The sequence below is a fragment of the Rhea pennata genome, chromosome 3 (genome assembly GCF_028389875.1).
Source record: "Rhea pennata isolate bPtePen1 chromosome 3, bPtePen1.pri, whole genome shotgun sequence".
Taxonomy (NCBI): Eukaryota; Metazoa; Chordata; class Aves; order Rheiformes; family Rheidae; genus Rhea; species Rhea pennata.
The window spans coordinates 62,991,502-63,017,749 of record NC_084665.1 but is presented as its reverse complement, the minus strand read 5'-3'; the positions used below and the strand labels follow the sequence as shown (position 1 = coordinate 63,017,749).

Genomic DNA, 26,248 nt, shown 5'->3' with positions numbered 1-26,248 from the left:
TCAGTAGCAAATGAATTTAAATGGTCTCAGCCTGTAGTAGAGAGGATCTAAGTCATTAACAGAAAATTTTCTAGTATAGCTAGTGGGCCCAAAATTCAATCTGTAGACACACAAAGCTTAAAGAATATCTTTGACTAGCACTATAATAAATCCCCTACCTAATAAATCTTATGAAGGCCTGTAATAAATCTGAAGGCCTTCATAAGAGTAAAGAATGATGCTTATTCACTATATTAAAAGTGGTAGCCAGGAAATGCATTCCAATATTGCAGCCTGGGAGTGAAAAAATACAACTGAACTGTGGTCTTGCAAGCAATAAAAGATACTGAATACATCATGAGTCAAATGGAAACTACTTTGAATATTATTTTGCTGATGGCCTATGCTGGATTTGCTGAATAAAGCACCCAGTCAAGGGGCAATATTTTATACTTTCACTACACAAAATACTGTGTTATCCAGAAATTTCATCCCAACAATTTATTTAGTCTATGTCCATATGCAGATATAGAGGAAATTTATATCCTGTGTGTATATCTTGGTTTTACTAGGAACATGACCCCCAGATAAAGCATTATTGTACCCAGTGTCTGTGCAGTCTGTTGGTATCTCAAATTCCTACAAACCACTCTTAATTAAAAGATTGTCAACTTTCCCACTAGTGTTTGAATAGCTTCCCAGGCAAGTACAGCAATTGCTTGCACAAATGATACCCAAGAAATTATTTAGTCAGCCAGCTCCTCGGGTTGTACAGACTGGTATAGTTCTGTTGAAGCTAACTGAGCTTATGGATCTACTCCAGTTGGGGATATGACCCAAGCAGTAATGATGCAGCAACTGAAAAGTGAAGAGTCAGCACCCAGAACCTTCTGCTGGAGGGGAAAAATAGAGTTCTGGGTGACCATTCTTCTAGTAAATCTCAGGCTGATTTGTGACTGAGTGGTAATATGTGGATCTCAGTTTGAAAAGATAAATGTTGCATGCCACAAACTCATGAAAAACTCTCCTGTTTTCACACAGGCCCTTCCCTAACCAAGTCTTCTGTCTACTTACATGTATTTTAGTCTATGTGCTTATTGTACTAGCCTACATAGCTAATACCTAATACTTTTAAAAACAGCATATCTAAACTGAGCTTTCAAATATTTGCAGTACTCCTCTTTGTCCCAAACTTCAGTTACTTTTCAGAAAAAAATCCAGCCAAGGCCAAAACTAGCAAATCAATTCTGTTATTTTTATAAGATTATCACAGGAATGCCAATGAAAATATTCTTAAGTTACAATGGGTGTAACACAGGATTTTCACATTACCCCCTCCCTCTGGGGGAAATCCATAACTTTGTCTACAGTGTGAACTCTGCTCAAATGGGTCAGGGCAGATTTACCCAGTCAGTGTGTTTGTTTCCACTTCCATTTTCATTGGCATACAACCAAACAACTAAGGGGAAACAGGCAGTGCAGGGCCCCCACCCTGGCTCTGAACATATTTTCTTCCATTGTAGCTGGTTCCCTCAATTTCCCAGATCAATCAGAATCTACTAGACTCACTGCTGTGATAAAGTCAGTTGCTGTCAGGAGATAGCATATCGTGTGCTGGAGGGATCAAGAGTGGTCAAAGCTTTCAGTGGCAGTGATAACCCAACAGAAATAAACATCTACGGAATTCCAGAGTAAAGTAGGGGGTAGGAGCACTATGGAATATCTGGAAACCCACTGAATTTCTAATGGTCTCCATATTGTGTGAATATACTTCTCTGAGAGCATGGAGAACATCAACTCTGATCATTCAAGGGCTGTCCTAATATTTTGGAGGCCAGACATATAACAGAGGAGGGTAACATCAATACTTGGATGATTCCATTTGAGAACTGGTTAGGATGCTAGTCTTTAGAGACCATGAGATCAGTTCCCCAGAATGTCCGATCTGAAGCCTCAGCAGCTTTTTAATGAAATGAGCACCCCAAACAGTGCACCTAAATCAGTACATTTCTATCCCTTACAAAAATGATTGAGAAACACTATGTTTTTTGTATTTATTTGTGCATAAATAAATAATAAAAACTCTCTAAAGACATGGCCATGCCATATAGTCATGTCATCAACAAGCATAGATCAACTTGTTCTGTCTTGGTTTACTGAAAGTCTGCTTCTGGCTTACCTCTGTTCATGGTAAATGCTTCCTGAGTCAGTAATTTACTGTTCTCACTTCTCCTTTTCTAAGCTTAACCTCAAATTTGAAAATGAAGCTTTGCTCTTCCTGATTTTTAGTACATCATTACTGCTGCTGACTTCAAGCTGACCCTGGCAGATAATTTTGATTATCATGTTTAAAACAGGATGTACTAGCACCTGTTTCCTCTTATTTCTAGTGTTTGTAGCACCAAAACTAGTATGTAAGAACTGTTGTATTGGCTCATACATAAGATAGCTCCATCTCTAGTGGTTAGTTTCCCTTTCTCACACACACATTGGCCATCTCTAGTGTAGTAAATGAGATATGCCCAAGACCATTCTCTGGTGCTGAGGTCAATTAACTCAGTGTCCCACATTCTTCCTATAAAAAGCAGGGTAGCTGTATTCAAGTTGCATGTGGGGAATGATCCCTGGCCTGTGCTAGCTACTGAACCGTGTCCAGGAACTGTTTGGACAAATGTTAGCTGGGCTTGCCAAAGTCATGCTGCAGGTTATCGTAGCAATTTAACACCAACAGTGGACTTCCAGAGTCAGGAACCTGCTCTGGACCTGTTTGCTTTACCCATCAAAATGTAATTATTAAGTCTTTTCTAAGTCAGAAGTTGTTTGAAATTAGTTTCAAACCTAAGGCACAAGGTTTACAATCCCTCCTAGTTATCTTTCTTCTTTTTAATTATTATGTATCTGGAAGTTTTCTGAGATATTCTGGATACCCAGAGAAATGCCTGTTGACTTTCTGAATTTTAAGTTCCCTGCCTTCATCATTTTTATGTCAGTGAATTCCACTGCCTAAAGTTGTACCATATGAGAAAAATTTTATCTGTTTTTGATTTGCCACATATAATTTCATTAAGGGCTCTGTTCTTCTCTTACAAAATAGAAAAAATCTTATTCTAATTTTATGTGAGGAAAAAATTGATTTTTCAATAATCTAGAAAGCATTAAGGGTTAGAGCATCAGGGAGAAACAGTACTAAAGCAGCAGCTTCACAAACAACAGCCACACTTTCATATATGACTATACCTACTGGCAGAATTTCATTATTCTTAGGTGCACCAACTGGTTCAACCATTTAAAGAACACGCTGTAAAACATACTGTATCAGCAAAAGAAGATGTGAGGCAAACTGATATGACTGGCCAGGGCATAGTACAGTCTTTGTCTCCTGGCTTCAGTGGCCAAAATCCAATTGTTGAATAATTTGTGAGAGCACAATCTTGTCTTTCATCGAATTATAAAAGGCTCTGCCAGGGTTATGTGCTATTTCCAGTCAGGAATATGGAGGCTTTAAATTCTTACTGGGTACAGGGAGTGCTATGCAGATGATGCAATGGGAATGATGCGGAGTGAGAGACTGAACGGAGGTTTCAGTAGTGCTTAAAATAGTACTTTTTCTTACGAATCAACAAAAAAAAAAGTCGCGCTTGCAAACTAAGAATAATACAGACTGATGCAAGATTCTTGCCAATTGCAGCTTTATTATATGCATGTGTGCAATGATTATATGTGGTGCAGTTTTAAGTAGGATAATGTAAAGCTTTACTCATAACAAAGTTTATGAGATTTTTATCTCTTGAGTTTTGCTGAATGTGTTACTGATGAGTCTATGCAGGTGGTTTCACACACAAACTGGTACCGTGTTTTTATCCTACTGTGGATTCTATCTATGCCACATCTGTTAATATGATGTTTTAGGAATGTTTTAGAGAGCTATGTAAGTTGTTCTGGGACTTATTTTTGATGACTTATGCTACACTGCCAGGTATTGTGGTAATCAGGAGTTTAATTGTTCAATAGTTGAAAGGGAAAAAAAAAATAAAAAGAGAGAGAGAGCTAAAATATATGTCTCCACACAGAAATTTTACAGCTTCAAAGTTTGTGATTGCTGCCTTTGCAGAGCTGGAAGTTCATGTCAGTTCCCACCAGCAAAGGATGATGAGACAGGTTTGAACCCTCCCAGAGGAATAATGATCCTGTTTTTCAGTGGGAAGGGCAGAGAATAAGAGACTTTGACATTGTGACATTTTTAGAAAACCCACCACTGGATTAGAATCAACCATTGCCATTCCTGGACTTTGCCTTTCCTGAACTTTAGGCAGAAAGTAATTTGGGAAGGAAATTCACAGATTAAGGGAAAATTTCTGTGACAGTTTGATTTAAAACCCATCAAATTAATTCAGCCATCAACTTGGGTATCTAGAATATGTCCTGTGCGCTGGGAAGGAAAGGAAGGAAGAATATGGATTACAGCGTGGACAGTAGGCCAGACGTAAAAACGCTTCATGTGATTTATTTTGTCACGTGGTCACCAGCTCTTTATAAGCAATGTGTGTGTCTGAGAATAGATGTCTCCCTCTCTCTCTGCATGGGTGTTTGCATATATTGGTCTAGTTACTACTCCTTTATATAAGAAGAAAAGAAAATGATCACAACTAGAGAGAATGAGACTAGAGAGAATAGCACAGTGGTCTTTACTGCTCAGGTCTAGGCAATGCCTCTCCTGATTTCATATGCCAGCAGCTTCAGAGTCATGCCTGCCTCCCATGCTGCTTGTCAGTCCTCTTTGAGGTAAAGACATGACCACAAAGCTTCAAATGCAGGATGCAAATGCATCACTGTGCAGGCATGGACTTTAAATGTTTCCTGAATTTTAAGTCCATGCTTAAATCCAGATGATATGAGTGAGATTTTTATTGAGTATTTTATGAATTTATATGAATATTTTATCAATTTAAAGCTATGCACACAGTAGAAATGCTGAGATATTATTACTACAGACATGGATTAGGTACATCCATATGCAATCACAATCATATTTCCAACCAACAGAGTTCAGCTCTGTCTGTGTCTTTATTGGCAGACGCAGATATTTGTGCTCACCATGACAATAATCTCATTTCTCTTTTATTTATTTTTGTTGTTTTTTAAGAATTTATTAAAATATAATTTGGATGCTTAGTTAGAATCAGGACTGTATCTAATTTGAGGATTACATCACATGCTACCATTAAATTATGTTGTATAGTAATTTTTACAAGGGCCAGTGTAATGTAGCAAAGTAAGTATCTTTTCGGTAGATAAACAACTTTTACAGTTTGGGAAGCAAATAAAGAATTAGAAATGAACCTGTCACAGCTCCTCATTTGCAGTTCCTTGGACAGAACTCTATCAAATTTTAGGTTGTGCAGAGAGTAGACATAAGGTTTGAAATGTTCAGAGGCTCCACTGAATGCCACATTTAATTAACAAGTTTCATGTTTTATATTAAAAACGATTAGGTCAAATCTTACAACCGACAGCGAGTAAATAGAGCTTTCCTTTAAGTCCAGAAGGAATGAAATGTGGTAGCTTTTTGCAACCAGTATATTAACAGTTTCCATATAGGTATTTATGTACATCTACATATCCCCTTAACCTCTGAAATGATTTTTTAAAGAAAAGAAATCCAAGCAGAAATGAGACTGGCTACTGCTGAGACCTTTGCCATACTATAGCTGTTCTGGGTTTAGTGTTTGTGTCTCATGTTGAAATAACGCAGGTTTGTTTGTTCTGTAGCTGTTCCAGCCCACCCACATCTTGGTGGTTTGGCCATTCCTCTTGCTTGTCTGCAGGTGTGTCCATTACTGACCTCATTCACCCATCTATTTGGAGTCATAAATATGTTTGACCTAATGTTTGGCCGTATCTCTGTAAATTCTGCCTAAAGCCCTCTGTATTATGGGATCCTTGAAATAGAAAAAAGGAAATGGCAAGCATTTTATTACTTGTAACAAGGCAAGACTTCTTCTTGTCTAATGTTCGTCAAAACAGGTATTTTTCACACTGTCACTATGAACGATTGTAAGGTTTCACTTCTATTTTAGGCTTTGCCACACACTTACTGTGTGTACAAGTGGCTAAGTCACTTGACCTCAGCATGCTTCTCCTTACTTAGTCCAAAATGACAGTACTTTTAAATGCTTCCTTTCTTGATGTATGCAAAGTGCTTAAAGGTTCTCAGACGTCTGCATAAAAGCAAATTATTATTAAATCTGTATTGCTATTTTTATGTCTAAAGCGTTAAGTACTGTAGCTAAGATTTTCTGAAGCATTCAAGGTTGGCATAATTCTCTTAGACAGGGAAGGTTTTATTGTTCACTGGTGTAGGAGCAGAGTTAACATAAACTGCTCTTTTTTTTTTTAATCTATCCCACAATTGCATAAATTTATTCCAGAATATTTTCATATAAAAATTGTCTCCTCTACAGGGAGAAGCAGAGTTAAACATCATCTCTAAATGAAATCCTGTAGTTTTCTATTTTACTTTTACGAGAGAGTCTTTCAATGGATTTTTTAAAACTACTGAGAATACTAATTCAACCAACAGGCTGTTATTGGCATACTGTGCCACTGCCTACACTTTATGTAGTCATTTACACTTCTGTCCAGTGGAAAATGCTACACAGAAGACCAATTGCATGCTACAGTCAATAGGTGGAAGAAAAAAATCCCTATGCAAGGGGGTAAATTACACCTATGCAAGGTGTAATTTAGTGAGAAAATAAAGCAGATAATAATAAACAGACACAGACACTTCTCCCTAGAGAGTTTTTATTAGAATGTTTCTTTTGATCCTAACCTTGACAAAGTTTAAGCCTTTTGGGCTGAAATAGGGAGTGTCCCAAGCTTGACTGCTTTTGCTGTTTAAAAAAAATTCTTAACCAAACAAAATTTGCTCTCCAGCTTTTTTTCAAGGTTGGATAAGAGTAAAATGGAAAACAGATGGAGAGGTAGAAGTCAAAAGTCTTGTCTGAGAGATAAGTGCAGAAAATATGGGGCAAAAGGTGAGGTATGGGGGAAATGATGACAATGGAGAGGAGTACGGAAGGATGAGAGCAGGAGTTAGAGGAATATATAAGCAGAGATTTTGGAAGCAAGTGCTGGAAGACGGTGGGCATATGAGAAGAAATGGAAAAAGAAAAATGCAAATTTATAGGAAGAGGGCATATAGGTGTTTTCCCTGTAAATTGGGAATTCAGCTTTGGTGTTCTGGATGTTGTGTGGAATTCTGGACATTGGAGTGTCTGAATGTGACTTCAGCTGCCCACAAATGGTTTGTAAAAATCACTTTCACATAGTGTATCTCAGTCTCCACAGATGAACTTACCTCATTAGTTCAAGTGGTGGAATTCTGTGCTGTGGCTCTAAAGAGACAAAATCTGTTGATGGGAAGGTGAATTATTAATTTTGTTTCATGGGATATCATTTCTGTTGTGGTTTTGTGTGTGCTTATGTCTGTTTGTGTGGTATAATTTTGACTTAGTCATATACTGTTTTTAGCTAGGCCCTTGTTTTAGGGTTCCAGAGGATTCAGAATGGTATGGGAAAGAATAATGTAGGGCACTCCTTGCAGAAAGTAAAAGGTATATATGTGAAAGTGTATAGGTAAAATAGACAGGAGAGTAGTAGAAAAGTGGGAACAGTATCCTCTTGTGATTAGGAAAACTGGCCACCATGAGAATGGGATTCTAGCTCTGCCTTTACCTATAAGTTTCTACTAATGATAGCCAAATTGCTTTGACTAAAATTTTGCATTGTCCACTGACTTTGGATTATTTGAATTTTCTACAGTGGGCCAGATTGGCAGACTACTCTCCCAACTGCAGTTTAAAATCATTGGTAGTATACTTTGAACATAGCGATGCTATCCAAGTACTGAGAAAAATCTAAATTCTAAATTCTCAGACTGAGAACCGAAATCTATGGAGAATATTGCCATTTTTGCCCATTGTTTCTGTGCCTAGCTTTCTCTTTACAAAATGGGCATGATAGAAGGGAAAAAGCCACTTCCCAAACAGCTGCTGAAGTCAATTGACATTTGTGAATCAGATAACACTGATGAAAGTTCTAAAACACTCATGAGGAAATTATTAACTTTCCTTTTTATTATAATGTTGAAGTGTCATATTAAAATTTTAACAATTCATTTATTAAATGAAGCATAAGTCCTCTATAAAAAATAATATGTGATTATGAAATAGACACTGTATACCAGGGTATTCACATGGAGACAACAAATGAATTGCTATTGAAACTTTCAATTTAAGAAATATTGACATTGAGTGCTTGAGTTTGCTGTATTGAGAGGGTATTTATGTTACATTTTTAGCATATTAGGAGGAGGAGAGATGAAGATTTTTTAGATAAAATATATTTACAGAAAGATTTTCCTGTCATCTAGGCGATAACAAAAGTTTTGTGTATGGGGGAGTTCCTGACCAAGATTATCACACCTCAATTTATTCCCGTTCAAATCAATTAAGTATCTCATATTGCTTGCAGAAATGTTTCTGGTGTGTATTGCAGCAAGTATTTGGTATCCACAGTTCAGAACTGCTCTGGGCCAATGGAATTGCAAAATATCTGTCATCTTTGGCTGACAGCCTAAGGTTGCCACAGCAATTTTTCTCGTTAATGAGTAAAATAGGTGGTGTTTATAGAAAAATAACTGTCTCATGAGAAGCTGTGCAAAAAGTTCCATTCAAAACCATTCTGTTTATATATAGTTTTGTTGTTTGTTTTCGTTTCTTTTTACTTACTACTGTGGACATGTGCATGAAAACAGGATATTTCTTCTTCAAATTGCAGTCATGGACAGAATAGCCACTCTGCCAAAATGGAGCCAACCCACTTCAAAAAAGTAAACTGTTCTGCTCGCCAAATCTCTTTCTTCTATGTATGTAAAGTTTATAGCACTTACTTTCCTATCTAAATTTAGGGAGTGTTTTTTTGCATTAGTTGTGTAAACCAGCAAACCAATATAGGTATGATAAAATGATAGTGTAATAGTAAATGTGTAAGAAGATGAAATGAGTAAAAGTAACAATAGCATAAATAATATTTTTGTTTTAGTATTCACAGTGACAGGAGAGAGAAAAGTATTTTTGTTGTGTGTGTTGATGTTTTTTATTTGCACAGCTTAGAAACCACAATAAATACTCGAGAGAGAAATAATACAACAACTAGGTCTTATTTTGGCTGATGGTAATCAATAGAATTAGTAAACACAGTCTTCCCTTGAGGATGGCTGTGTTTTTTCTGATGCCCAAATTTGACTCTTCTAATCCAGGATGAATTTAATACCCTACCAATTAAGGATTATAGACTAGACATTACTATTACTGATAAACAGCACATTTCTTCTGGTAGCTGTAAGTTCAGCAGTGTTTTGTAATGTCATTAAGATACGTTTTAGGGGTCCAGTGCTTAGTTGGTGTATGTTAGTGCCTGTGTTCCTGTATGCATTTATATCGCCTGTGGATCCGACCCGGATGGCTTAGTCCTTGGCTCCAGGTCCATTTGGGTGCAACTGCAAGTTCCTGTTTGCCCAGATACTCGGTGTCATTAATTTCTCTGGCAGGGATGAGTAGGAGAGTGCGAGTGGCTTGCTGCCACATCCTCTGTAACTTTTGCCCTGGTATTAGAAATACTGAAGGCGGGAGCGGGAGTGAGAGAGCGCCGCCATGGGAGGCAGCCTGTGCTAGAGCCAGCTGCCAGCTGCTGGACCTTCCGGAGGCTCTCTTGCCCTGGGCGAGGAGACCGCAGCAGCTCCTAGCGTGCTTTTGCACTCCCTCTTCCTCTCAGCCTAGGGTGGTTCCCTGAAAACCAGTACGCATCTGGGCAAAATCCCCTGGAAGAAGCCCATTCTCTGCTTGTACAACTACAGGATTTATATTTGTCGTACTAATAAATGAATATTCCCTCTCTGGTTCATAAATGGAACAGCAAGGTTTCAGGAAAGGTGAACTTAGTCCTCTGATTGTACAGATTTTCAGAGAAATCAGCATGGACAGGCTTCTGCCTGCACTACACAGATCATATTTTCCAATAGCATGAGTGCCACAGCTTCCCAAAGCTACCAGTAAAACTTTAAGGCAACCTCTTTTGCTTACTTGTTTAATAAATAAGTATTCCACAATTCTGTTCTGTTGTAAAATGGCCAGCAATTGGCTTTGAAATCCCAGGTAATGAATAATCTCATTATCTCCTTGCAGCCACGTGACTTCATGATTTGCTCATAAAAATAATAAAAACTCTGCAAAATGTAGGTAAAGTACAGAATCAGGGTCTATTTGCTAAGACGGAGTACCGTATGACTATGAGTTAGCTACATCAGGACTACAGCAGTGAGGACATCAAGGGTACACTGGGGGAGGTTGTTACATCTATGCCAACTTTATGGCTACTTCCTGCACAGTTTGACACTTGAAAACTTTTTTAGTTGTTTTTAGCTTAGGCAAATAACGATGCATGTTCATACTTTCCCATCCCTTTTCACGCTGCTGTAGTGTTTATGCAGGATTGTGGCCCAATGAAATATTTGCAAAGTAATTCAGCATAGATCTGCTGGGCAGAATTTAGTTTCTTTGGTTATCGTTTGGTAATCTGCAGTTTCCACCAAAAGTGTTCAGTGCTGCTTTGGCATATTGTTACAGATTTTAACAGGAGGCAGATCACAGTAATAATATATAATAATAAAATACCTGAAGTAAATATATAATAGAAGAGTAAATATAAAACAAACGAGAAATACAGTCTCAGGGACTAAATGGGCCTGAAATTTGCATGCAGAGGCACAGTAGTCCACAGAAGCAAAGACGTGTGAAGAACGGGATATGAATTTCTTTGAGTCTTACTGTCACAAATCTGTCAATGGTGCTGAGTCAGCATGAGAAGAGTGCAGTAATTTGCTGCTGATTCAAAAACCAGTAGTTCACTGCTACCCTTCTGGGTGATGTGGAGGGTATTTGCCGGAAATGCTGATGACTAACTTTTAAGAACTCTGGAGAATTCTAGCTACTCTCCATGGCCCTTCAATTCATCTGTTGTGCTGCTGCATTCCAGTGACATTCCCCTGAAAACAATGTCATGGCACAGAGTCACTGTAATAGTCAGCATCGGTCCAGCAGCCAAAAGATTCAAATTATACCAGTCATCTTTTTAGAAGTTTCAGTTAAAGAATTCATTTACATGTGAGAATTCAAAAATACTGCTTTTACATCGTCATTTTTTGCACAACAGATCAGTATGCATAGCAAATATATATTATATGCACAAATGAGTATTTAGCATTAGCATATACACTCCTTTCAAAAAGGATTTCTCATATAAAATATTTTGCTATATTGTTCCTCCAGCATTTTTTCTTGCTAAAAACCAGACCCTTTTCTTCCTTTCTTTCTCCTATCTCTGTTTGTGTTTTTCTGTGAAGAAATAGATTAAGTCATTGTATGGATGATTAATTTCCTGTTAAATTATCTCTCTTCCTGACCTCCAAACTTTCTCTGTTTTTATTGCCAGCTCACGGATGCTCTGATTGTAGGATTGTGCTAACTGACCCATCTGGAGTTTTCACTTCTCCATGCTTTCCCAGTGATTATCCCAACAGCCAAGCATGCAAATGGATCATCCGAGCACCTCATGGATTCATCATACAGCTAACATTCATCGATTTTGACATTGAAGAAGCTCCAGGCTGTATTTATGATTCACTAACGTTAGACAATGGAGAGAGCCCAATGAACCTTTGTGGCATCACTGCCAAAGGATTATCCTATAATTCTACTGGAAATGAAATGATTGTGTCTTTTAAAAGTGACTTCAGTATCCAAAAGAAAGGTTTTAATGCCAGCTATATACGAAGTAAGTAAACCTAAAGCATTTCATCCCTCTTACAGCTAAAATGTCTTGTCAGAAGGAAGTTTCCTGTAAGGATTAGAATGACGCTTTCTGAAGGAACCGGAAATGTTCCATGAGAAGGGAAGGGAAGACAGGAGGTGAAGAGACTTCAAGATAAAACAATAGAGTGTTCTTAGGTATATTTTTAACTAATTCTTTTTTCTGTGCATGAAAATAAGTTATTTTATTCTGGAATGTGACATCCTCAAGTGCATTAGAAAAATATTTCATGTGTAAAGACTTTAGGCCTAACAGTGCCTCTTTCTGCAAATTTATGCTGGATGGCTTAGAAGCAGGACACCTCACCTTCATGCCAGCCTACCTGCAGAAGGACATAGAAACATGAAGGAGAGCACCAGAGGGAACTTAGTCAAACCAGAAATAAGGCCAGCCCAGACCTCTGGTCCAGTGAAACTCTCTACAGTGGGGAGAAGTTTATGCAATAGGCAGAACTTTCTCAGAGCTTCTTCCAGTCTCTAGAATAAAGTCTCCCAAGGATGAAGTATTTTTGCAAACCTGCTGCCTTTCATTCCTGTTCCTTGACCTTTCTTTCTCTTCCATAAATACATATCAATACTTAGGTTTTAAAAAGCCTAACAACTACTGAACAAGACACTCTTCTGCCCATGCTTTCTCCTCTGAGAGAAGATGAGACTACAAATAACTTGTAATTACTTGTTGCTTAAGACATTACCAGAAGTCGCTTGGACATGACAGTAAAGAACTGCAGAGGGAAGTAGGATGATTGTTTGCAGGCTCCATGTTACTCTCCATTTATTCCGTTTGAGGGTTATAATTTACAGTTGCATACACTCAGAAGGCTTCCTTTTTGTTGAAGTCATGCACCCTATCTTGGATACTAGTATTACGTATCATTCATATTATTGTATTACACTTGCATTCTTTTGGTTAGTTAGATGCCATACAAACACAGAATAAGCAGGTTTGCAATTACCTCTTCAGCCACAAACACATCTTTCTCATGGAAAAAGTTATTTAAATATTTATTAAACATATACTATTATCTAAAATAAATAATAAACCCCAGGAATCATAAGAGAAAATTGGTCCCAATTATGCAAACAAAATTTGTATGCAGTTATGAAAGAAAAATGGAAATATTGTATCAGAGGAGCTAAAAATGTTTCTTTCCATTGAGACCCTTCATTGCCAACATAATGAGTTTAGTAACAATTCTGGGATCACAACTCTTGCTGTACTGTAAAAGAAGTCATAAAATCATGTGGATCATAAAAAATTGTATCAAATCAAATTATGCAAAATTATTTATTTTGTTATTCCTCTTTAGTATTTTAAGGTTTGATTGTGACTATAAGCAATAAGATGATTTTCAATAAGAATCACAGGATGCAATATTACCCTCAGATATGTTCAATGAGGAGGAGAGGATGGGGCCACAGATATGGTCAGAGGATCATTTGTGTTTATATACATCTAGATAACGTATTTTTATGAAGCCAAAGATAAATTACCTCCATGCCAAGTTGATTAGTGCTTTACCTTCAGGAGTAGCACCACTGCTGTTAAATAGTCTGAGACGATGTTCTTACATTTTGAATAAGAAGGCTACTATCCAGTATGAGTAAAGGTATGGGTAACCTTCACTAGTGATTTAAATTTTCATGTTTCATGTACATATTCATGAAGGCACTCCATGTTAAGACCTGCTGTTAGGCTATCTAGACTAGAGCTGCTGACTTTTCATTCATTACTACAAATCTTAACTAACATCTTGATTTTGACCTTGGATGCCAGAAAAGGTGGCTATGTGCATCTAAAACAAATTATAACCACAAGCCATATTCTGCTTGTTGCCCACAGTTGTGCAATTAATCTGAGTTCACTAAATAGTCACAAACAAAGATCATGGCAATGCTTAACCTGGCAGTGGATACAGAAATGGAGTTTGGTAAAGGGATGATAATGTACTGCTTTCCTTTCATAAAAATAAAGTTATAGAAGTGTGTAGGCAGGAGAATATCAAAGCACACAAAAATTATGAGACATCTGCATGGTGGATGTCAGCCCTACAGTCTCTTGTCCTCACTTACAAAGAATTCCCAAAACTATCACAGGGAAATCTACACCCGTTCATTTCAGGGAGGTAAGTTTCAAAGCTTCATGGTCAAACTGAAATGATTATCATTATTATCACCAACATCATGTATAGGCAAAATCATGAATTTCTCTCAGCGAGAGGGGAACTGTAGTTCTCTTTTACACTTACAGTACTCATATCTTCTTTCATTTCTCAGCAATGATATTATGTAAATAATAAAATTAAATAGTCCAATTTTTAGTCTGACAAAGTAACACAAATTTGGAATGTTAAGGACAGTTTGAAGACTCGTGGCAGTTTGTCTAGAAAGACATTAGTAGTACAGCTTAATATACAGTATGCATATAAGGCAAAATATATGTGGGCAAAAGCAAATATAAATGAGTAAATGAGTTTGGGGAGGGAATTGACTGACAATAGAACAGCTTTTGTGTGAGTGCTGGGTTTTATGTAGCAGTGGTTTCAAGGGAAGGTTCATGCAACACTTCCTGTTACCTGTAACAAATTGTCTGCTTGTAGAAATGCTGACTTTTCTGGTTGTTACTTGCTGCAAGGTACCAAGAGCAGATAGATGGGCCATATCTTCAGCTGCAGTGAATGAATGCAACTTTACTAATCTCGGTAGAATGCATCAACTTACACCAGTGAAGAGATGATGTGTTAAATAATTGTTAAATAATTTTCAAGTAGTAGTTAAGTGAGTAAGTAATAGCTCCACTGGCGAGTAGAAGTTCACTCAGTCACCAGGAGTGAAAGGGGAGCCAACAGACCTCTGCTCATACAGCAAGGCTTGAGAATTGTCTCAAGCATGTCATGTAAAAATTAGCACTTGAATGATAGTACTGTCATATGCCAGATAAAAAGCACAGTTCAGTGCACTATTAACAAAAACTTCCAAAGAAGCATTAGGTGCGTAGACACTTGCTGACCTCATTAGAGTTGGTGCCTTTCCTCCGGTAATGCTGAAAGCGCAGTTGAAAGCAGAGAAACTAGGCACAGCAGAAGCCACCACTCAGGGCACTGAACCATGTTGAAAAGCTGTCAAAGGGTGGGAAAGCAGGTTTCCCCACAACTAGTTGTAAAATGCAGTCTAGCTACCCCTTGCTGGCTTATGTGTAAAGAGGTGTATGTGATGTGAGACAGCGAGCTGAAAGGGAGACAAGGAAGGTAGGGTCTCTAAAAGGAAGCAGAGGCAGACTTCGTGTCATCACAGTGCTCCCATAAAAGCAGAAGCTGATTTCAGAACAATAAACTGCCTGTTGCTGGTTGCTCCTACTGCGTCCAGGCTGCCAAAACTTTTGTGCATTTTTCATGAGGAAATAGCAGTGTCCAAAAGAAGCCTTGTTTATTGTACTTCAGTTATCTTCCTAACAGAAACAGTTTAATATAATGCTGACTGTAGTCACTATTCACTTGGATGAGTAGACCATAGATATATATAGTGGAGAACAACCAGTTTCTCAAATATTAACATCCGATATTTATCAGAATGATGACTGGCTGTATAACGATGATCAGGACAGAAATCTGCTCTTAATGTTGATGACAGGATTCTGTTTTCTGCCCATGTGCAAAATACTTGTCAGCTTTGTCCTTCTGCTGCATGGGGAAGGTTCCAGTATTTAAATCTGCCAGGTGAGTGCTGTGAAGTGAAGTGGGCTTCTTCAGAATCGGAGCAATATTCTCATTGTTTGCTTCTCTTCTTAAACTGTTCAAGTACAACCAGGTGTTCCATAACCTTCCTGACCACCCTAATGCAGGTTGCATAGTGCTTGCATGAACAAGCTTTCTTCTTTTTCAGCTCCTGAATCTTTATACTTCTGACATATTTTGGATCATCTTTCATGTTACATAGACCTTACAGTATAATTAACTCATCAAAAAAATGCCCTTATTTTCAGTGGAAAGTTTAATGCATCTTCTGTCTATAAAATTATTACAACGTACTTTTGCCCTTGAGAAAGGAAAAACTCTGTGAAGTAAATCCAGTAACTGTGAAAGCCCAGTATTTCCCTCTCTTCCCTCTCGTTCTCCAGTTTCTGGGTTTGAAAATAATGGGCAATGCTTTATGTTATTCCATTATATAATGTGTTAGACCAATTATTTCCTTGTATGGTAGTTTGGAGCTCAGAGTCTTTGCAAACAATTGGCAGAAGGAAAATGCAATACTGTAGAATATGTGGAATCCTTATAGTACATATATCTATCGTTTTCCTAAACATGGCATGACAGACACTGTTCCCTCATGTATGTTACCCTTTCAGATGTAGAAGGTTTTATTTCATTTGACAAGAGGGCAGGTATAACAATCATTATATATGCTATGATATCACTTAAAGATCCCAGTGAAGACCACTGGTATTCACAGACCACTGTGGCAGTTATTCTTCAGGCCTAGCAAAAAACAGTTTCTATTGCAACATATTGCTGTCAAAGACTATGATTGAAAATGGAATAATTCTGCCAATGCATAAATACCTTTACTGCAATATATATTTTCAAGAAGACTAGCCATATCTATATACTTGTGCAAAATCCAAAACTGTTCATTTGGAAAAGTGAACAGCTTGGATATAAGTATTCGTGAACACACAATTGCAATGTTCAACCAGAGGGCTGCTGGGGATAAAATGAAAAGATGCCTAATGCTTTGTAGAATCCCATTAGCTGAATTCAGAAACAAAAGGCTTCAGTTTGCCAAGGAATGTAATTGAGGTTTTCTTCTATTACAATATTTAAAAGCTGTAAGGAATGAATTTCATTGGTGTAATGCAGTCATGCAGGCAAGTAATTAAAATAATAGATCATAAAAGCAAGTCAGATTATATTTTTCAAATAGCTGGTTTACTGCAATGCCTAATGCACCCTTACTTGATGAGTGAATAGTAATTTTATAAATGCTGTGTTGAATTGGGTGAGTTGAAGCAGATTTGGAAGTTGGTAGGTAATATTTCCTAATATTGCTCTAAAGGCAACTTCAGGAATTGTTAGTTATGTATAGCATAGCATTCTCCATGCTGTTCAAAAGGATTTTTTTAGTTGAATGCATTCCCAAGCTAACTTCCCCTCAGTGTATGCTTTTGGTTTATTACAGTGATAAAAGCCACCTAATGAATGTTTGGTTCAATGATACTTTAGTCCCTGTCATTAAACTTTTGATAGTCTGCCTTTGTTTCTAGCTGATGATTCTTGTTTAAAAAATATTTTTATCTGCCCTTGATTCTAGTTGCTGTGTCTCTGAGGAATCAGAAAGTCATCATTCCCCAGGTTCCCAACGTTGACACCGTGTCTGTGGCAGACAGTGTCTCAATCCCAGAGCTTAGCCAGTTTACGCTGTGCTTTGAAGCAACCAAGGGCAGCAGCGATGACAATGATGACTGGAAGGTTTTCTCCTACAGTAACGCCCTGGCAACAGAATTCTTCAGCTTCGGGAAGACCACAAAAGGCCATTTTCTGTCTGTCTCAGGCATTGAGTGCATACTTGAGAATGCGCTGCCCCGAAATGCAGAGTTTTTCACAGGAACGTTTGAACAGCTCTGCATTGTAGGGGATAGCTTCTCTGGCAGTATAGGTGTGTATGCCAAAAGAATCTATCATACAATATACTGTCCAAGTATCTTTGGCAAAGTTATCCCTGGAAATGGGAGACTGGTGCTGGGTTCTAACAGCAGTGAAATAAGCTCTCTAAATGGGGACATTTACAACTTCCGCCTTTGGAATTTCACCATGAATGCGCAAGCACTGGCCAACCTCAGCTGTGATGTGAAAGGAAACATTGTCGACTGGGAAAATGAATTCTGGAGTATTCCAACTTCAGCACTGAAAGCTGAAAACAATTTGAGTTGTGGTGAGTGCGTCTTGCCAAATCTTTTTTGCTTATTTTCCCCCCACACTTCTGCATTGTGCTGAAAATATGATATACCAGCTGAGAAAAAGTACCTTTCTTAGACTTAAGCTCAACTCTTACCATACAGAGGCTTTGAAAGGGCATAGTGTTGTTTCCCAGAAGTGAAAAAAAAATCCTTTGAGTATATTGGGTTGCTGGTTAAAGTAATTTACAGATAAAAGTTCTTGCTTGTTTGTTTATTAGCATTCTGCACATATGAAATGAGGGTCACAGGAAAGTCCCTGCTAACCTCAAGTTACTCTACAGTGATCTCTAGAGAAAAATGTTACTTGAACTAATCACTGAGTGAATGTTTTTGTACCTGCCCTTTGGCCCTTTGATTAAAGAGCACCTCTTAGCATTGTGCTGTGTATGCAGAGAGCCAGTAAAAGCAGTTGCAAAACAATAATGCATATATGACAGACAAGTATGAGGAAAGATTAAATTAGAGGAGGCAGATAGGAAGGAAGAGTTCTAGATCAAAATCTTTTTTATCTTCCCATTGACACATTTTCAGCCTTTCTTTAAATTGTTAATTATTGAAGGTCTTTCTTCCTGTCGATTACTCCAGAAGATAAATTCTAGTATGTAGTCCAGCCTACTCTCATTCCATTTGTTGATTCACAGAAGTGCCCAAGAATACAATTTCTATACGTGTGTGTTACAAGTGGTTGAAATTTTTCTTTTGGATTTTTTTTTTCCATTACAAAATAATCAAAGTTTAGAAATATTTCACAATTTGGACTAGCTTTTTTTTCTTTTTTTTTTTTTAAGAAAATGAATAGTTTTGCTTAGATAAAACTTGCAAAGATATATTTGGATAATTTTAAAATGCATAGTAGAAAACCTGAATCATGGCCAACAGTAGTCTATTCTGTGCACGTATGATGTTAGTGAAAATCTACTGCTGCAGACTCCACATCCACAAAGTTTGAACCTTTCTAGTGTAGCAAACAAATATTTGTTAACAACAACAACAACAAAAAAAAGCAGAGTAAACAATTATTAACACTGATTCTCTCTGAATTACATGGGATCTCTCAGTATCTAATATTTTTTCTCTCCCATTTTGCATTCTTGCTTCCCTAACACCTTATTTTCTTACACCATGGTTTAAGTGCAAACTTCTGCATCTGTCAAAGTTCTAGGAATCCTTAGCTTAAAGCAGAAGCTAGCTTGATTAAGACCTGTTAGTTGTTATATCCAGTGGCTTATGAGGGAATAAGGTGGCTAATGATATATCCTACTTGCTTTAGTTTACTGAAGCCAAACAGTGAGATCTTCATTCACACCTGGATTGACTAGGACAGCTCTCAGCATGCCTCTGATAAAAGATTTAAGCAATACCAGTATAAATCATGAGCAGCTAGATGCCTTACTCATCTACTAGTACAAATGAAAGACTAATTTAAACATTAATCGTGACTGATGAGGGCATTCTGAACACAAAAGTTGCTTTTACATCTGTATAAACGGACCTAAACGGACCTAACAGAAAGTACTTAATTTCCTAGAAAATCTTACTTTTATACTAACCATCAAGACTACCACAATACCCTTGCTAAACAGTCAGGCAAGACATCTGTAAATGCTGTGGTCATGTCTGATTTTTAATGAAGTATCTTGCCCTTCCTTTCTATTGTACACTGTACTGCCCTGTGGAACAAAAGTAATATTGTTTCTCAGTTCATAGAAATAGTATACTTATACAGCACAGCTTTATTCCTAGGGATGTCATTGTTTAGTGATTTTATTGCAGCAAAACTGCATTTTCTTGCAGTTATTTTGGAAAATGTATGTCAGCATTATTATATTAGCAAGAACGTAGGCCCAGTTTTTCATACATGCTGCTTCGTGTGTACCTATACATAAGCGTTGTTATTTCCTGTAAGGAAGCCTGGGAGAAAATTATTGCTCCCTAGTCAGTCTTTTTCTTTCAAGGATAACCACTGTGATACAGGCTTTCCCTAACCAGAAAATACTGAGTGCAATATCATTTCAAAAATTGTTGCCAATCCAAGAGATTAAATTGTTAGATTTTTCTTCTCTTTCTCTTCCTGAATATAAGCCTTCATTGTAACCAACCTTTAATATAAAAGTTGATGAGTCAGAGTATCAACCATGAATAAACCGCTGATGGTGGTGAGATTACGCTAGCTGATTGGGCTTCATTTAGCAGCGATGGAAGGATTTATTCAGAAAAGAGATATTCACTCGGTTCCAATAATGCTTTCCTAGGAAGCTGCATGTAACTTAAAAAACAAAAAACAAAAAAGAAGAAAGCATTTAGCAGTGAACTCAATGTGTTTGTGTTCGAATGACACTTGTGTTTTTCATGACACATGATTTTTCAGACAAAGCTTTTACAAGTAAACTTACTGAGCATTAAAACGCTGGCAGATTGTTCCAGATAATCTTTTCATAGTTTTACCTTCTCCTCATTTATTCCTTAGACTCATGTTTTTACAGCTGTGCAGTCATGGTGGGGTGTTTCTGGAAGACTTGACGGAATTTTGTTTTTATTGCTGTACCTTAGCACTACTTGCATTTAAAGGTATATGTACACTGCAGTATTCACAGCCTGGGTAAGCATATCCAAACTAATTTTACAAAAAGCAGCTTAGATAGCGATAGCAGAGTAACCCCATCAATACAGAGCCCAGTGCAGACAAACCAGTTGGTATTTAATCAGCTTTTTGTATGGATTTTGAAGCCTACCTTGACTACACATGTAGTGGGATTTGACCTACTCAGTTTAAGGATAACTTCCGTATATATCTAGTCGTGACAGCACTTACTTCATGTGCACTTCATTCAAGTCCTTCATTCCCAATGACTGGCATAGTCATTAATTTCACCAGCAAATTTAAATTGGGTTGGGATCTGTCTGTCTTCAGGCAGCCGAAGGATAGATGTTTAAGACCGAGCTAATTACCCACCATGCTCTTTATGATTAGTGGAGTGAAAAAGGCTTTTCCAAAGGCCAGTTAATCTCACTTTGGAATAGATATCTCAGTTAAGTCAGATGGTTTGTGCCTGTAGAGGTCCCTTTTTCTCTCCACTGGCTATATAGAACATCTAGTATGACAAGTGCAGATTTGGATGTCTGAGTTTTAGACAGCTAAGGTAAGTGATATATATCACACACAGTATCCGTAATACAACACATAACTTGGTTGCATAAGGTGGCTTTTGCCAAGTACATGAACAGATTTGAGGTACTTATCTACTACTGACAGAAATATCTGTTTGCATCTAGATCATTATGCTTTCTTTAGTGTACCCTGATGGAAAGTCTATTCTGGCTGATTAAAACTTTAAAAAATATTATTTAATATATTGACTGAAAATATTCCTCTTTAAAGGGTACAGTCTTCTGACTTAAATATGAGAATTGTGTCAAAAATGGATTTTTTTAGTTTAACCAATTAAATCATGAGTTTTTTTTAAATGCTTACTGAAGAAAATATGATGGTCTGGAGATTTTCCAAGCCATCTTTCAGGTGATCTTTCACTGATACAGAAACAAGAGGAGCAGGAACTTAGTGCAGGTTTTGATACTGACTGTTTAATATTGGAAAAAAATACCTCACCCATAAGGCAGTGTATTAACTTAGAAGAAGCTTCATAGAGTTTGCTTTTCTAGAAATAAATAAATGTACCAAGGAACTAGCTCAAATATTTTTCCTGTCTCTCTTAAGCATTAATAAAAACTCCTAAGCTTTAATATCAGTAGAGGAGCATATATTTTGAATTCAGTCAGCAGTGCATGAGTATAATAATATTCAGCGTGTGATATGATTGCTGAATTCAGGCCCCAGGCTTCATCGGCTCTTGCGTCACAGGAAATATGTTCATTGCTATCCTGACAAGCTGATGGGTGATGGCTCTTTAATTTTATAGAAGTATGATAATTCATGAGAGAACCTTATTGAACCAATGTGATTTTGAAGTGGTGAAACTAGAGCCAAAAGGGCAACAATTCCAGTAGATTAAGACTATGCCATGCTGTATGGCCCCATTATTTTCAACATAATGTGCAAAAGCAGCTGTATGTGCAGCTGAACCACTGGGATATACGAAGTGTAATTAATGCGGTTTTATGAGTTCTTTTTCCATTCCTGTATCAGTATCCATTCTTATATCAACTGTTTTGTTTCTAAATCACCAAAATGCGTGCATGTAGTTATGAGTAATTCAGTAAAGATACAGACTTATAACATTATCTGTTTATTAATAATGCATGCCAGAATATTAATCATGCCCACGTCTTGGGCACAGAAACAAATTTAATCACTATTTATTTACTTGGCATCTGTCACAAGGCAGGTTTCTCAGAACTGTGTAGTGGGCAGCCTGTACAACAACAGCAGAATGTGATTACTTCTTCCAGGTGCCATTCAATCTCCATTCATGAAGATCTCGTAAATTCTACAGCCATACTGACCCCTCCATTTAAAGCCATTTCATGGAGTATACACAAATGGCACTCACTTAGTGGAATGTTTTTTGTTTAGCTGAAGCTATGGAGAGTCTAAAAAATCCAGAAAAGGATATATAAATGATTGCAACTTGCAACTCAGTGAGATTTTCATTCTTCTGATTGCTTGGCAGCGTCAGAAAATGAAAATGCTTACGAGCAATTCTTATCAGCAAATTGACATTATTAGTTTTGCAAGAGAGAAATCAGGAGAAGGACTATGTCACTGCAAGATATAATGTATTTTGAGACACGATGGTGTTATGTCTGGTAGCCAAACCTTTTTGATTATTTGATTTTCTTATTCTTAAGGGTCATACTTAATTCCCTCTTCTACAATTGAACCAACAAGTTGTGCCAACCTCGGAAGCCTTTGCCAAGGTAAGATGCCTAGATCATTTTCGGAGTTCTATCTTTGTTAAATCTTTATTTTCTTTGTTCTTGTTTTGATTCTGTTCACTTTTTTTCTTTCTGAAAGGCTGAACTGTAATAAAAATAGCAGGGGAGGGTTTTCTTAGCCTCATTAGATATATAGATGTCCTGTACATGCAATATGTGCAAAGAATGTGATCATTCCCTTGATAATGTATTTTCCAAATAGTCTCCATTATATCAAAACTGAATTAGTCTGCTGATTTCATTGCTTTCTCCACCTCTTTTCCTTCTGCACGTTTTAAGAGTAAACTATTAATCTGGATAGGAAATGGGTACATCTGCAAATAAAAAATGAGCAGACATAAATAAAGGAACTGATTATTATCCAGACTTTTTCTGACAGACTGCTGTGAGGCTTAGTACTTTGAGATTATCAGATCAAAATGCAAAATCCAGCGGCTGTTAGTTAATAAAACACTTACTGTAGCACTTAGTGGTGGTTGAATAGTGTTAAGATCACCACATGTAATAGCACATTAGGTCTCTTGAAAAGTCATCTCAGCTGAATGAGAGGAATAAGTGAGCTCTAAAGATTTCCAAGCTATGTGAATCATTAGACATGCAAGGCCAGTTAATTCCTTCAGCTCTGCTTAGAGGCTTAAATTCTACAAAAATGTTGCACATGAACAACATCTGCCTGTTTGCACAGAGCATTCATGAACGCAGAACCTGCTAAGGAGGTGATATACTATCCTAAATTTGAATTGCAGCCACAGCTGTACCAAAATACCAAGTTCCGTAACTCTTTTTAAGCTTCGTGGTAGAAGATAGAGATAGGAGAGAGTAAAATAAGAAAGTAGAGGGAGAAGGGGAGTCTTAGAACACTTTCTAAGTCAACATTTAGAAGTAAATCAGATTTAGCTTAAAAATAAAAAGCAAAATGCACCCCTGTTAGGAAGCCAGTAAATGATCTAAAAGAGTCTTCAGTGTACTTCTCCAAGATGTTTCTAAGGTAAATTTGCTCAGGATCTTGGAGAATATTGTATTGATGTCCACAGGGAAAGTAAAATGCTAGATATCATCATAATCTTATGTCAAACAGCAGCTTTCAGGCACCAGACTCAAGAAGCATAATGCAATCCAAATACTGTTGCTGTTGTGCCTTAGGTAAATATGATAGCAACTATCATTCAGTATTAGCCTTTTCTACAGAAAAGGTAATACAGCCACCATCTGGAGATCCTTGTCTATACCCTTGGAAGAACTCTGAGATTTCTTATGTCAAAATGGCATGGTGTGAAAGGAGAGAGAATATCTTTCAGTATGACAACTGTTATGGCTGCAAAACTGGATACACTTTCAGACAAACAGGCCCATTTTCCTAAAGGCCGCCTTTTTTTTTCTAGCTTTATTAACCTGTCTAGTAGAAAATATTACTTCTAATAAAAGATGCTGTCTTTCAAACTTGTCTTTTTTAAATCTTTAGACCATCACATTTCAATAAACACTGTGAGTACTTTCATTGGGTAGTGCTAATGTTTCCTGACAAATCTACCTTCTCTGCAAAGTGGTTGGCAAAATGTCACTGTTGTTGTATGTTTGTTCTCTTGGAAGTGGCAGATCAGCCTGCTTCATCATCATCATTGTCATAATAATGAAAATCATCAAAAGCTATCTGTCTGTCTGTTTCTGTCAGCACTTCAGACTTACTTTAATCTGAAAAGTCAGTGTGTATTCTCTTTTTTTGTTTGTTTTTTCTGTATTGTGCAATAGCACCCGTAACAAAGATCTGGATGCCAGATGGAAGAGTTTGTTTTCTTTATCATGCAAATGCTATTGTTCAGTGTCTGAAAGTTAGTGAATGTTTTCATTGATTGAAAGATGTCTTCTTTAACAGTGTTGTTTGGAAGATAAAATCATTAAGAAGGCTTAAAACTTGCATACAGTCCTGAACTTACATACACTTACTTTTTTATATTATAGGGTGCCATGTTCACTTTCCTGATTAGAACTCCTATTTGCTGCAGCCTCCAACTCTTTCCTCTCTTCCCATAGATATTTTGTCTCACTGAAACTTGGAACATGAACTCACTCCCTGAGCTGGGATTTGACTCATTAACTTTTAGACGCAGAGGCTAGAATGCTGCAAACCAAATTAAGCTAAGCTATTAGTGCCTTAAAGTGCTGTAGGAACCTGCATAGTGGTTTGTTCATTTGTACTGCCATTTTGATCAATGATTCCCTTTCTCCAACCATTCTACTGAGTAAGGCGTTACTTAAACATCAAAACAATGTTCATCAAAATATTAACCCTCGACTGCAATGTTCAGGCTCTTCCATGAGCAGACTGACAATGGTGCTGAAGAACATTGTGTTGGCTATTGTTCCTAGCTGTCTTTCCTGTCAAGATTTGTTTAACTTCTTTCACGTTTTCATACTTCTTTCATTGTAACTAGTTACTCGCTTCCAAGAAAGAAACTGAAACCTAACTCACAACTTTTGATTTACAGGATTCTTTGTCTGATCTTCATGGGTTACAAGTGAGAGAATTTGGTACACTAATAGACCGAACTTTGTCGGCGTTGCCTGCTACATATATTATTTATATAAATATTATCATTTGATTATAATTATTATTGAGCACAATCTTTGGCAGCATGCTATTATCAAAATATAAAATAGATTAGAAAAAATGAATTGATTTTCAAAGGAAAAATTTTTAACGACAAAGAACCAAAATGTTTTTGAAATGGCTTACAGAATGTAGGTCTCCATAGGCATACTTCTCATAGTCTTTCTCAATTCTATTCCTTTTGCCAAATTGGCTAATATGTTCCTCTTTTGTTATAATTTATGTTAATGGCTAAAAACATACAAGCTGTTGAAATATAATGTTGAATATTCAAAAACTAAGTCATTCTGCATTTTTGCTATATAAAACATAACTAGAAAGCAATTGACAAAGATAAATAGATCTGTTCTCCTTTATTTCCTCTCCCCCAGAAAACAGAAAGTTCATAACTATAATGACCTCACAAAAATTAAAAATACACTTTATTGCTTAAAATACAATTTCTTAACCTTTCTGGTTTGATTCTTGGCCAAAATATGTAAAGGACGTGTAACATTGTGAGACTATACTACACCAATCTTCACACTGTAAAAAGAGTTTTCAGGAAAAAAGAAATCTATCAGTCAGGGGACTTGTATTCCCTGGGAGTTACTGAATAAAATTAATTTATTTTCCAATTTATTATTTGAAAATTTAGTAGCATGATCTGTGAATTTTTTCTTCCTCTGGGGAATGTACCCTCCCAGTCTACTGTGAGGGGAATTTGCCATTTTATTTCCTCACACTGTATTCAAAAAGCATTCTAGCCAGTTCTGGGAAACATTTTCCAGTGTTGTGTGGGATGACTCCTATTAGTGTCAATGGGAAGAGTACGGCTAAAATCCTACATGAAACTCATAATATATCCATTCCAGTTATTCCAAGTCTGATTCTAATTCTCTTCAT

At 37.1% G+C, this 26,248-nt stretch overlaps 1 protein-coding gene across 3 annotated transcripts in view; it reads left to right on the top strand.

The window, feature by feature from the left end:
* ADGRG6 (adhesion G protein-coupled receptor G6) overlaps positions 1 to 26,248 on the top strand; it is a 114,164-nt gene that overhangs the window by 28,379 nt on the left and 59,537 nt on the right. For all 3 annotated transcript variants that reach the window (XM_062573747.1, XM_062573749.1, XM_062573748.1), the window contains exons 3-5: positions 11,533 to 11,874; positions 17,217 to 17,837; positions 22,669 to 22,737. In XM_062573747.1, the coding sequence (XP_062429731.1) occupies positions 11,533 to 11,874; positions 17,217 to 17,837; positions 22,669 to 22,737 (1,032 nt within the window). The remainder of the gene's footprint in view (positions 1 to 11,532; positions 11,875 to 17,216; positions 17,838 to 22,668; positions 22,738 to 26,248) is intronic.